The sequence below is a fragment of the Poecilia formosa genome, unplaced genomic scaffold (genome assembly GCF_000485575.1).
Source record: "Poecilia formosa unplaced genomic scaffold, Poecilia_formosa-5.1.2 Scaffold89, whole genome shotgun sequence".
Lineage (NCBI taxonomy): Eukaryota > Metazoa > Chordata > Actinopteri > Cyprinodontiformes > Poeciliidae > Poecilia > Poecilia formosa.
The window spans coordinates 520,835-534,843 of record NW_006800028.1 but is presented as its reverse complement, the minus strand read 5'-3'; the positions used below and the strand labels follow the sequence as shown (position 1 = coordinate 534,843).

General features: G+C 38.9%; 1 protein-coding gene across 4 annotated transcripts in view; it reads left to right on the top strand.

Annotated features, from left to right (window-relative positions):
• The window catches only part of sema6a (sema domain, transmembrane domain (TM), and cytoplasmic domain, (semaphorin) 6A), a 71,500-nt gene that overhangs the window by 26,367 nt on the left and 31,124 nt on the right, over nt 1–14,009 (top strand). For 3 of the 4 annotated variants that reach the window (XM_016674053.1, XM_016674052.1, XM_016674051.1), the window contains exons 3-6: nt 2,266–2,483; nt 4,334–4,465; nt 7,454–7,609; nt 12,268–12,441. In XM_016674053.1, coding sequence (XP_016529539.1) covers nt 2,266–2,483; nt 4,334–4,465; nt 7,454–7,609; nt 12,268–12,441 — 680 coding nt within the window. The remainder of the gene's footprint in view (nt 1–2,265; nt 2,484–4,333; nt 4,466–7,453; nt 7,610–12,267; nt 12,442–14,009) is intronic. The other variant, XM_016674054.1, reaches the window with a different exon arrangement.

The following is a 14,009-nucleotide window of genomic DNA, read 5'->3' as shown; positions in this document are numbered from 1 at the left end:
CACAACTGATAAATGTGCTGTGGAGGAATAAAAGAAAAATAAAACAAAAGGAAATATCTTTCTCAACATCGATATTGGCTTGGGGTGAACAAATTAGGATGTAAATCTGGAATAATGCAACCTTCAGCTTGACACTCTCACCTGTTCAGCATTTTCTGTTGCCACACACTGAAGCAGCCCTGGGTGAGGCTCGCTGCACGGTCAAATCTCTCATTCATATATCTGTATGTGGCTCAATGTGAGAACGGAGGGTTCTGGTGTGTACATAGCCGTGAGTGTGTGTGTGTGTGTGTGTGTGTGCGCGTTTAAGGATCTGGTTTAAATGCATGTTTGCACCCGTTCACACTGTCAATTTCGGGCCATGGTTGGAGTTATAGCTGTTAACTATAGTGTGACAACAGCTAATTACAACACTGGCTACCAAATCTAACAGTACAGCTGTAATTACAGTTTTTGGCTCTGATTTAATGCTGTATGGTTAAAACTTTCTGTTGCCAGGTGCTGACTAACTAAACATATGGCACACCAATTTACTGCAATGAAACACCAGGTTAAGATGTGGCTATCATTAGAAGAGTTTTCATCACGGTGTATATTGAGTTCTTTAAGGGGCAGAAACACCAAATACGGTATAAAATAAATATTTATGCTCGGTGTCTTAAATGAATTTTCCATTCTGTCTGTCATGTCAATAACAATAATGCTTTGGAAGGCCTCTTGAATTTCACTGACTAATTACGCCGAAGCTGTTTCCTTGTTCAATATTCCTCCTCTTGCCAGTTTTTTCTGAAGGAATCTCTAAAATACTCTTGTTGAAAATGATAAATACTTTCTAGTTAAAATTTTCCATTTCTTTTTGATTTAAGGACCACAATAGATAAGGAAAAGTGTAACTATAGCAGTACACTATACTGCTAATAGTTTTAGGTTACGTTTCATTACATCCCATTTTTAATACAAATAATTTTAATATGTCATTGGAACACCTTAACAGTTACAACATCTTCAATTCTTCAAGGAAAGATGCTTATAGGACTTACAAGTCAGTTTATGCTGATGTTTGATTGTTCCTCCAGAAAAGGACATGTCCAACATGTCTTGTCCAACATCAGCTTTGACACTGATGGTGGACAAGAAGGCTGGTCTCAGAGTCTCTGCTCTAGTTTATCTCAAAGTGCGCTGTCATGGTTGAGGTCAGGACTCTGCAGGCTTGTCAAGTTTCTCCACCTATGTTCTCATATTCTCATGGACTTTGCTTTGTGCACTGGTGTTCCTGTTGGAACTGTTGGGGAAATGCCCATAAAGTCAGACATAAAATCATCTAGTACGTTGCTGTTGCATTAGTAGCTCCATTCACAAATGTTTGTAGAAGCAGTTTGCATGCCAAAGTGCTGGATTTCACATACCTGCAGCCAGGGGAGTGGTTAGAACATCTGAGTAAAATGATAGAGGGCTGAGTGAATATTTTTGGCTATACAGTACAAGTTAATCCTGCACCTAATTATTCATCTGTGACAGAAGTTTCTGTAAAAGGGTTTTGATTTGTGGAACCATCCTTTCCAGTCTACCTCACTCTTTTCTAATGAATGCTTGGATCGACCCGAGCTTCACCTGACATGGGATCAAGTATCCTCAATGTTTTTTTTTCTCAAAATCTAATTATATGGTGAAACTGCAAAAGAGGAGCTGAAAAGAACAGCTAATTATTCCCAGTGTTATCCAATGTGCAGCTTCAGCTGGGTGTGCTATAAAGGTTTCACCAAGAAAAAAAAGACAAAGTGTCACAAACACTGCATAATTTTTTTAATTTTAAATTTTTTTTCTGGTTCTTCCTGTAAAATTCAATCAACTATGTATTATGGAAACATAATGCTTATTTTATTCATGCTAAAATACCGAGTTTCTCACTTAGTGGAACGAGAACAAGTAGAAGGAATTGGATTGTGCTTCAATCAAATAGAGGATATTAACCAATACTGGTTATTGTTATTAACCGTTCCAATAATAGGAACTGTTAGTGTTCAGTTGAACAATAACCATTGTTGAATGCTTATGAACATTGGTTATGTTCATAACCAATTATGAACATTGGTTATCTTCATAACCAATGTTCATAATTGGTTATGAACAGTGCAAATCACAGTTTCCTTCTTAAACCTGCCAATTATGACTCTTACATGCCTATAAGTGTCCATGTACACCACTTAGAAATTAAGATGTGACTGACAAAGATGCCATAGGATTTTAAATGTATGACTCCACCAGGTGGTGTTTCCCCGGGTGGCGAGGGTTTGCAAGAACGACCGCGGAGGTTCTCCTCGCGTCCTGGAGAAGCAGTGGACGTCGTTCCTAAAGTCCCGCCTGAACTGCTCCATCCCTGGGGATTCCCACTTCTACTTCAACATCCTGCAGGCCGTCACGGACGTCATCCACATCAACGGGCGGGATGTGGTGATGGCCACTTTCTCCACGCCTTACAACAGGTATCCTGAATAACTAGGAGGCTCATCTCAGATCTGTGTGAACACGCCAGAAGCTGATTTTCATTGTTCCAGCTCTTATCCTGGTTATCTTTTTCAGTTAGAAGTACTTTCTAAAAACATTTTGACAGCCTGACCTTTATTAACGTTGGTAGAGCTGCTGCGCCTCTCGGCGACACGTACTTTCTGAGCGTTACAGGGCACACATTTACATCTCCTGTCAAAACAGTCTCGCCGCCCTTTTGACTTGCTGGCCTTAAATCTTATTTTCCGTTTCTGTTTCATGTTTCTAACTGTTCTCGAGGGCCATGGGAGTTTTTAATCTAAATTGAAAATTACCACAGAAGCACAGAGCTCGTCTGATAGCTCATACATATTGTAATTCTCTATTTTATGGCCGCTTTTTAAGCAGATAAGACAATTACTTGTGACAATGCAATTGAGCATGGTTAATGAACATTATAACCCAATGAAGCGGCACCTCTGAAACATTTCTATAAGGTTCCAGCATTCATTTTCTGTTTCATAGTTGGGGAGTGAGATTAGTGTGCAGACAAGACTCCGAGTTTGTCTGTCTGCCCACCTCGTTCTCAGTCTCTCCTCCTCGTCAGCTGTCTGGTAAAAAAATGAATATAATGGTCCTGCTTTCTGCACATATTCAATAGCGACAGCAGTTACTGTAATTTAGCAGCTGAGCAGAGAATTAACAGCTTTCTGACCTTGCTCTCTATAATGCTGCCCTTGTGTATTCTCGTCTCCCCAATGTCTACGAGACGAGTTTAGCTCATGATGCAACGCCGAGAAAATTCAACCAAGGAAAAATGGCGGAAAAATGAATTCTCTCAAGTTTTTTTCTTATACTTTTGAATGCAGTTGGATAAAGAAATAGAGAAATGAGTCACTGATCAGCTATGCATTGATTCCACACAAAGGCAGCTGCTGCGCCGCTATTTGAAGATGACGATTCTTTTCCCCATTTAAAAAAAGAGAGGCAGTAATAAAATTATTTGTTGTTCATGGATGGAGCTCAATAGTGGATTTGTAATGAACTTCAATATCATAAGGAAGGAGTTTGGGGAAACCCAGTCTGTAGGCCAACGATTAAAGAAAAAAAATTATTACAGCAGACTTTAAAAATCCTGAATAAACTTGTTAAAATATCAGGTTTCTATGGTGCAAAAACCAAGATAAACCATTTCAGAACATTTTCACACCACAGATTTTCAATCTCCAAATGTACATTTACAGAAGCCATAATTTTCTCCAATTGGTTTTGGTTCATTGGAAATTGTTTTGCAGCCTTCTCCTGACTGGAGCCTTTTGATAGAGACCTGTGGTATGGTTTGGAGTGTCTCTGATGGTTTTAGGTGTGATGTGACCCAGAAGATGTCAGAAAATGTCAGCCAAACTTCATTTGGGGTTTATCATATTTCTACCCTGCATTTGTTTAACTTTGGTAATTTTATTTTTTAAGTGTTTTTTTGTTCTCATCTAAAGGATTCCAGGGAAATGTTGGGCAGGTTTAAAGGTGGATCTGAAAACGTTTACATTGGTCTAGTTTTTTCAGATGACACAAAACTGGTGCTAAACAGTGGGATGTAGACTTCTTATATCCACTTTATGTATGAAATGCTATGAAGAATGATTGCTTTTAGAAATGCAACAAGTTCTCCTTCGAAATTTAAAACAAGGCAGGAGATTTAAACGCCTCTGTAAATGGATTGTAAATCCATGTCTCTGTCTCTCAGTGATAGTCCAGAATTGGCAAGATGTTTCCTTGTGAAATGTTCAGACAGTGGCTTGTTTATGCATTGTTTCCTTACTTTAATGTGTGTGTTTTTGTGTTATGGCAGCATTCCAGGTTCAGCAGTGTGTGCCTACGACATGGCGGAGGTGGCCCGCGCCTTCACTGGGCGATTCAAAGAGCAGAAATCCCCAGACTCCACCTGGACGCCTTTTCCTGAAGAGAGGGTTCCCAAGCCAAGGTACAGACAAGCAACACACACACACGCACACACCCACACATGGCAAATGCATTAAATACAGAATCGACTGTCTTTCTGTCATTACTCTCAAAAACTGCTCTCAATCACGCAAGTCATTTCTTTAGAAAACTGAAAATGACTGTTATCTAATCACCTACTTGCACTTCTCTTATTTTAATCATCTCTTTTGAACATCTGCTGCACATCATCTACAATTCCTTGCAGAACTATTCACAATGCTTCAACCATTTCACGTTCAGGTTATTTGAATACTTTTTATGTGATAGACCAACAAGGAGTAGTTGATAATTGTGAACTGGAGGGAAAATGATTCCTGGTTTTCAAAATTCTGAGAAAGGTTTGAGAACCGTGGAGTGCATGTGTATTCAGCCCCCCTGAGTCTTTGTAGAAACACCTTTTGAGGAATGTCTCCAGCAGCTTTGCACATCCAGAGTGACATTTTCTGCTCATCCTTCCTTACAAAACAACCCAGCTGGGTTAGGCTGGATGCAGAGCATGTGTCAACATCAATTTTTCAGGTCTTGCTACAGAATCTCTCCATGTTTAGGCTTGTTGTCCTGCCCTGCTGGACAACAATCTTGTCTCAGGTCTTTGAGGTTTTCCCCAGAATTAGGTTTTGTCCATCTTGCCACTTACTATGATATTTTTTTTCCTTTCCCTGCAGTAGAAAAGCATTTTTTTACCACCACCATCTTTCATCATGGAAGGTGTGTTCAGGCTGATCAGAAGTGTTCTTTATTTTGGGGCATCAGCAGAATAATTATTTTATTTTATTTTACTTGAAAACTGTCTGTGTTTACCTTCTTTTTTTGTGCTATTTTATGTTGATCCACCACATGAAACCCTGATAAAAATTTATGTTTCTCCTTGTAATTTGATGAAAAGTCCAAGAGATTTGAAAACTTTTGCAAAATACTGAGCATACATCCGCTCTCAATCACATAAACACAATCTTTTTTTCATAGTTGCACACATTAGCTCCCCTGCTCCCCACCCGCAGTTTCATAAGCATCAGCAAATGAAGCATGAGATCATTTTAAATATGGCTGGCTAATTCCACAAATGTACCGACCTGATCAATCTCCCATCTATCTCTTGTTAATTAGAGCACTGAGAGTTTTTCTTATATCCTGAAGGGAAGAAAAAGAAAAACAGATTTACTACAAAGATCTGGGCTACGATAATTGTTGGTGGGTGTATAGGTCCTCACTTAAAGCCAGGGGATTTGATTCTTCTACAAAACACAAGCTCTACATTGCTAATTTAATGCATAAATGAATGTATATGAGTGAGTTCACCCTTTTTACCTTGATTAGTGTATATAACGACTTGTTTACCCTGAGTGAGGTCAGACATTTCTAGAAGCAGATATGCTCACATTTGCTTACTGCAGTAATTGATGGGATTGATTAAATTTCTGCTCTCTGCCGCATTCAGACCCTTTTTATCTACAGGCAAGCAGATGGAGAGCTGCAACAATGCCACCAAGGTCCGGTCCTGTGGCAGTCTGTTCCTCCATGTGCTAGACTCCCAAACCCAATCATTTACAGATTTTCATATTTAATACATGTCTGTTTCGGTTCTGCCGTCCATATGCGTGCATGTGTGTGTGTGCATACCCTGCAAACTAACAGCAGATATTATTCTGTAGCTTATTTCAGCGGCCTCATAGATTTGGGAATCCACTTTAGGCTCAGGATTTTACAGTTAAATGTGTTTTCTTTTAGCAGGAAGTCAATGATCAAAGTTTTGTAGCCAGTTTCCCACATTTGGTTCTTGAAAAGCTTTAATCTGCTGATGTTTATGTAGGAATTCAAAGTATTTTTACATTGTAAAGAAGTTGCTAATCAGGCAGATTTTATCATTTAAAAATAGATTAATTAAAAAAAAAGACTGCACATTTCCACTTGCCTTTAACATCTTGACTTCAAGGAATGTTGATTCTTACCAGATAATCTGATATTTACAAATCATTCAGGATGTTCACCATGATAGGCAAAGTTTGAAAGCTCAACAGGATAAAACAAAGCAAATTTTGCCTTTTTACATCTTGTTACAGGTCCTTTTTCAGCCTGAAGAGCAAAACGATATTTTACATAGATCCTTTCGCCTTTAGAGCTTCCTCTTGACTGCCTAATGAGGTTGAAAAATCCTTCAGATTGGTCAGGACCACAAAGCTGAAAATCAGCCAATTCACTAACATTAACAGTTCTTGGTTTATCCGCAGCTCTCTCACATTCTGCAGGATCTCGTTTGTATTTAAAAACTTTCAGATTTAGCCACAGTTTTGTGAACCCATTTGAAGGGTCGTCCCGGGATGTTGGGAGGAGGCCTCACCATCCGAGTCAAACCACATATGCTTTCGTAAAATTACTTCCAGTTCTCAAACGGGAAAGAAAAAGTGGGAAAACGGAGCAAATCTGACTGAAATGTCTCTACCAGCAGCACCACATATGCGCATCTTAAAGCTATTTCTCTGGACGACGCTCAAATGTGTATTTTAAGGCTTGGTCTTTTACGTATCTACAGTGCAAGGCCAGCTGTCTGACATTTCAGGGACCTGGTGTGTGTTATGTGCTGTGAAAGGGTATCAAAGAGCGCACTGTAAAGAGGTTTTACAAGCTCTCCGAGGCGACATGCCTGCAAAGAGGATATGCTATCAAAAGCAGCTTCTTTTTTACCAGCTCCTGTAAACGGATCACACTGATAGAATGTCTCAGTGTATTACCCCAAACTCAGAAAAGAAGACATCATGTGTCCTCCTGTTTGACCGAAGGCTCTAGGAATAAGTGTTTAGCCATTTATGACTTCAGTCTTATTGATTTTAAGGGAATTAGACTTTCTGTCTTCTGGCGGCTTCTCGTTTTAAACTGTTTTTTTCCCATTTAAACGTTTCCTCCTTATGACACTTTTCTTTCCCCGTTTCTCACATTTTGTTATCGTCCTCTCCCTCCACTGCATTTGCAGACCTGGCAGCTGTGCCGGCACTCCATCCATGGAGAGGTACAAGGTATCCAATGAGTTCCCTGACGACACTCTGAACTTCATCAAGATGCATCCCCTGATGGACGAGGCTGTGCCCTCTATCGCCCACAGGCCCTGGTTTCTCAAGACCATGGTGCGGTGAGTACCTTGCACTCCAAAAAGCCCGCCGTCGTCAGAGGTCCGTGAGCCTCTTCAGCCCAGGCTGGCAATTATCTGAAGTGCTGCTCAGAGAGTTAGACTCATTAAAAGACAGTAGTGCTCCATCACAAACCCGCAACTGACCTATTTTTCTTGGAGTGGAGGAAACGCTAATTCAGACCTTGCTATCTTTTTTCCCCTACACAACAGAGTAGTAATCTTTGGAGTGAGTATTTAAGATACTCACTGGTGTTTATCTTGATCCTTAGCTCATTGAAAACATCTATAAGGTCTTATTAAAGACATTTTTTTTTCCCTCTCTTGACTTGAAGCTTCCCCAGACAGTACACTGGAGTGCAGACTTCTTTTTAGTTAATGTGGCTTTTCCCCCTGTGCCCTGAAGGTTTCCTAAAACCTACTGCACCATGATGCTTGTTGTTTGATCTTAAAGGTTTATTTGATTTTTTTTAAGCTATGCACAAAAGATTTTATCAAACACACGTTTCAAGTGGTTTACATCCAACTGAATCTTTAGATCAATACTTAAGAACTGATTTGTTCTTAGAAGACAAAGTTATATCACCACTTCCTGTGAATGACTAACTTGTTTTTTTGTATCTCTGTAGATGACTGCACTGCAGGGAGACAGTTTCTTTTCTCATCATCCCAGCAAACCGACATCTTTATGTCATCAGTATAACATATAATGGCTGTTTTAAGTGACAGTCTGATTATCGTTGTTTGGCAACAAAGACCAGCATTTTAGATCTTTAATTGTTATAAGCCTGAAGAGCTGCAAACAGCATTTATAAAATCAGTTAAAAGTCCATCTGGTACACTAACTAGATGATAAGGAAACATTTAAACAGCTCATATTGTATGAATGGACAGATCTTTTAAACAGTGGGAAGAGGGACAAAACATGGAAAACTAAATATTCCTTTCAGGCTTCTCCCATACATACTCATCCAGACCTGGAAAATGTTTAAATGATATTCCAGACTATTCAAAACCACCTAAAAACCCATAAAGATGACAGACAATGAACAGAATTGCCGTATTTTTTTTATTGTTCTGGTCTAAATAAAAAAAAAAAAAATTACCTCACATGTAATGTAATGTTTAAAACTCATGCAGACTGTTGGTCTCCAACCCCAATAAAGGCAGATTTTTCTTCAGGTCCAGCTAAGAGATGGTGCCAAGATAGCACTGGATTTTCAATGCAAGCAGCGGCGCTTTAGTGGTGCACTGACCTCCATTTAGGTCTGGAACTGGTTAGGTGGAAAAATCCTTACTCATTTAAGCTGAACTCCAGCACTTCAACATATTCCTAATGAAAATAATCATATCCTCACATTTCTTCTTCTTACCTAAAGCTGCTCTGGAGTTAGCAGGTCTGGGCACATCCATGACATGCCTCAGTGGCGGGCAAGGAATATTTTATCAATATTCCTTGATAAAAGCTTTTATTTTGGCATATCAGACCCGAGTTGCTGTGTTGTCTCTGTTACAATATAAACAGCTTAGCATGAAAGAGCTCATTAGTGTTTCTGATTTGAAATATCACCCCAATCAGCAGAACATGTCGATTAACATGCGGGCCAATTGCTGAAAGAATTATTTAAGCTTGAAAAGTATCACAAAGGCATGTGGAGTGGATATAAAAACCCCTGTTGGGGTTTTATTGTGGATTACTATTTTGAGCTGAAGTCAACTGGAAATGAAATCAGTAATAGGATTTGATCCTTGTCACACCCCAGAGAGGACACCCGAATATCAAGTATAGGCTTTCTGCTCAATATGAAGACGCTTTTTTTTTTGTTTTATCTTGAGATTTGCAGCGTTTTGGCAGGGAGCTCAGCTAGTTGGACGCAGTCAATCACTTCAAAGAAGGAGACACATGCTGAACAATTACACTCGCTGTGATTTTTGTTATCTGGATCAAAATAGGAAAGACAGACCTTGCCTTATTCACTGAGATTGTATTATTTTAGTGAGTTAAAACCCTAATTTCATACCCTTTGGAGCTCCTGTTAAGACTGAATGAATCAAAACCTAATAACTTCATATTTTTGGCTTTGTGAATTGGCACTGACCATTTTAGGGGAAACTTTAAGCAAGCAGGAGTAGGTTAGTGCTTTTTCAAGTAAATTATATCTTTAGAGGAACATTTGTGCATCACTTTTAAACTGATTTTACACAAGGAACACTCAGTCAACATTAATGACGGCAATTGTGGACTTCCTAGATTTCCGGATAAGCTTTCATTGGTAATCTTTAAATCCAATCTAGTTCTATTAACCCCTAAAGCCTTAATCTGTGTTTTTGAAGCGTCCATCTCGAAACATTCTCCAATCCAGTTAGCAACAACCCCTTAACTTTAGAGAACAAACGGAATAACCTCAGGCTGTATGGATACAAGATGCCACAAAGAGGCCCGAAATACAGTAAAGCTAAATCACAAAGCTTCCTCCATATCTTATATCTTGACACTTTAATCAGGCTGGGGTGTAAACCAACACTCAGCTGTGTCAGTTCCTTCTGATTGAAATAGATTTAATTAAATTGAAAAGCCCCAATCTCAGCAGATAAACTCCATGTGCTTTACAATAAGTCTTGCTATATTAAAAAAAAACAAAAAAAAAAAACATGTTCCACATGTCTGAAATGTGTGGCATGCAAGACACAAATATAAGAAAATAACCTGGAATTAGTGGAACATCCAGTACTTTAACGTCTGAAATATATGTGTCAATTGCAGAGTTGTATAGAACATGTGTGTTGGGAATAAGGTTGTGATCAACTGCATCAGGATGACATGCATTACCATGATAATTGCCAGTCAAATTTATGTCGTACAGTCAGCTTTTCTTTCAGCTTCAAGCTTTCGGCATCTCGATGCGAGTGAATCTTCCTCAGTGTAAACAGAGAATTTGCATGACGCTACATAATTGAAGTTATTATTAAATCATCGCTGTAATATTTGACAAGCACCTCTTGGTTTTATATGAAATATTAATGGCTTTAAGTTGCAGTAAAATCTTTCAACAACCCGTCAAAAATGAAAGCAGCCTGGTTATCAAATTATATAAAGCCGTGGTAATAAATTTATAGGTGCATGGTGCAGGAGTTCCAGCAGATATGCAAAAGAATGCAAAGTAAAACAAGCCAGGTACCAACATCAAAGTAAAGGTGACAAAATTTAGAAGTTCTATTTCTGCTAGATATGGATTGAGTCATTTTTGAGTAAAAATACCCCACTTTCACAATATCATTGTATTTACAGAAATATTTAAGACAATGCATAACAAATTATTTTACTTCAGGATCAATCAGGCAGCTTCTTTTTCTAATATCAAATTTAACATATAAACCTTGTACTTATACTACTTAAGTAGTAGAGTTATGAAAATAATCTGGTAATAAACACTTTATTTTTTTAATATTTTTATACATACATTAGTAGTAGTTTTCACAAACTCATTCAAGAGATGTCCGTCCAACACTGCATGCAAAAACGCCAAGGCTACTAAAGCAATACTGTGGTTGCTTTTAGCAGCCAGAAAATCTAAATTCATATTTCTTTTTTCCCCTTATAGAAATAGTAGTGCTATTTCTGGCAGCTGACAAATGTGTACAACAACAGTTTTGTGAGGGGCAGTGCTGTGCTTCCTGTATGCCCTATACATGAAGAAAAATGTTCAGTCATTCCAGAACCTTCACTGACATCTCATTAAAACAACTTTGAGCTATCTGGGCTGTTTTTGGTGAACCTTGTTACCATCTAGGAATGGTACTGTAATACAGGGAATGGGTTGAAATCCCACTGCTACCACCAAGGAAACACCATGGTACACTGAAGCAGAAAAACAGACATTTTTCATATTTTGTTTCGGAGTTATCACCACATTTGGTATAATTGTAAGTACAATACAATTATTATTCTGAAAAATAAATCATATATATTGCCATATATACCAGAAACAATGAAGTGCAACAAAAACCACATTTATTGCATAACCTTTGAAAACGGCCCCTGTTGCCATAACAAATCCGATCCAATAGATGCAATCTCCAATGTGGAGAATACATATATTCTCCACATTATATATTAAAATACATAAACCAATGTGCAATTATTCTCCTTTTTGTTGAGAATATTTATTTGTCCCTGAACTTAAAAACAGATTTGACTCATAAAAAGAAAAGGTATTTTTGCAGGAGCTAATCTGTATTGTTGCTCTAACAGTTTCAAAGGAAGAGGTTCAGAGTCAAATAGTCTCAACTTCAGCAATTAGTCAGAAAATAAATGTGTGCTTGTTTCCGGGTGCTTGAGACACTTTGATGTCACGTTTTTGTTCTCCCTTTAACCCCCTACAGGCATTATGACAGTCTGATGAATATAAAATAACATTTAATTAACAAGATAACAGCCCCCTCCTGCTCTGTTGTCTTTTTTAGACACTTGATATACACAATGAAAAGCCCATTAAGTGATTAACTGATTGGCTCTGCAGTTATTATCTGGACTTCACCTCAAAACATTTACTTGATGTGCGTCACCATTTATTGCTCTTTCAAACATCGTTATGTGTGTTTGCAAATTGCACTAATCAACTGATTGGTTGATTTACTTTACCCGGTAATCCTTCTTCCAGGTATCGCCTGACGCGGATCGTGGTGGACAACGAGGCGGGCCCCCACAGGAACCACACGGTCGTGTTCCTGGGATCCGAGAAGGGCATCATCCTGAAATTTCTGGCCAAAATGAACAAAGGCTTCCTGAACGACAGCCTGTTCCTCGAGGAGCTCAACGTCTACAATCCGGACAAGTACGTAGCTTTGTGAGCATGTGTGTCCAATAGAGGGAACACATGGATACAGTTGCCACAAACAAAAGAGGGCCAGTTTTTTTTCCCCCCTAATCTCTGTATGTGTGTGTTAAGTGATTCAGAAGTGTTTCATTCTGCTGTTCTACCATCGATCAAGTCAGCCAACCCACTAGCTCCACCGCTACCCGCCGGTTCCCCCGACCCAAGCTCTGAAGTGAAGCCAGTCACCCAGATGGCTACTCTATCATTTAAAGGAGTTTTATCAAGTTACACTTTGCCTAACCACAGGTTCTAAATTAAAGACACAGACACTAAAGCTCTGGATAGCATTGGAGTGCGGTTCCCAACCGCATTGGAGCCGAGTTCTTTCCAAAATGCCGGCTGATTAAAGGAAACACACACGTACATGCTCAGGCAGAGGGCCGCGTTTGTCTTCAGAGCCAGCATCGGATGTCCCGCTAATTTATCACATCTTTGTAGGTTTGTGCCATATAGATGAGCCTTTCTAACCCCAAACTTTGCTCAGAACGGTGAGCAGAGAGCTGTCGTGCAATAGAAAAAAAAAAAAAGTAAAATCTGATGTAGTGCAGTCCTGCCAGAGCAAATATTTGGTTGAGAGGTAATGAATGAGAGGGGGGGTGGCAGTACGGACACAGGAGAGAGAAAACAGTCATGAAAACCAAAGACGAGAAACTGAAGGGTTAGAGCATAATAAGTACCAAAGTGTGGCCGTGGGGCTGTTTGCGGCCGTTGGAAAGATTTTTTCTGAACCCCGACTGCGATTTTAAAATGTTACAAATTTTCTATGTCAGCACAGACAGTTGATGAAGATAGACTCTTTTTGCAAGATGTTCATGGAAAATGCCAGGCATTTTGAAATTATTTCAGTGCATTTAGGTTAAAAATTTGTCTGAATTTTGTACAGCAAACAGTGTCATGAAGATTAAGGAGCAGACAAGTCAGTGCAGCAATGGTCAATTAGAAAACAATATTCTAAGCTTTGAACATCTCGGTTTAGTTTCCTTTTGGGATCAAAATGGTGTTTTTGAATTGATCTCGGTTTAGTTTCCTTTTGGGATCAAAATGGTGTTTTTGAATTGACTTGAATTTGAACATCTGAAAGATCTACAGCTGAGGTGGGAGAATCTTTTGACTGAATGACTATTAAAGTCACATGAAGAAAGTCATAAGAAATGCAATTCACAGTTTGGTCAAAGGAGAATAAAATAAAACTTTTGGCCCAGAATGAGACAGTCAAAGTCCGTACTAAAAACAATTAGGAATCTTGAGAATTAATTTTTACGTAAATTGTTTTCAGTGAGTTTGAGCTGGTGGTGCAAATCTGGAAGACTTGCGGGTTTAGTTAGAGCGCTATGTGGAACTTCAAATGAAGTAATCTGGAAAAGGGGTAAATCCAAATTTTTAAAACACTTTCCACCTTTCACTCCACAAGTCCCAATTAAAAACACTAGACTTTGATTTTGTTACAAAGGTTAGTGTTGAAAAAAGGTCAACACTTTTGCATTCAGAGACCATGTGAAGGAGATGAAGGTCCTTCCTTGTTTCCG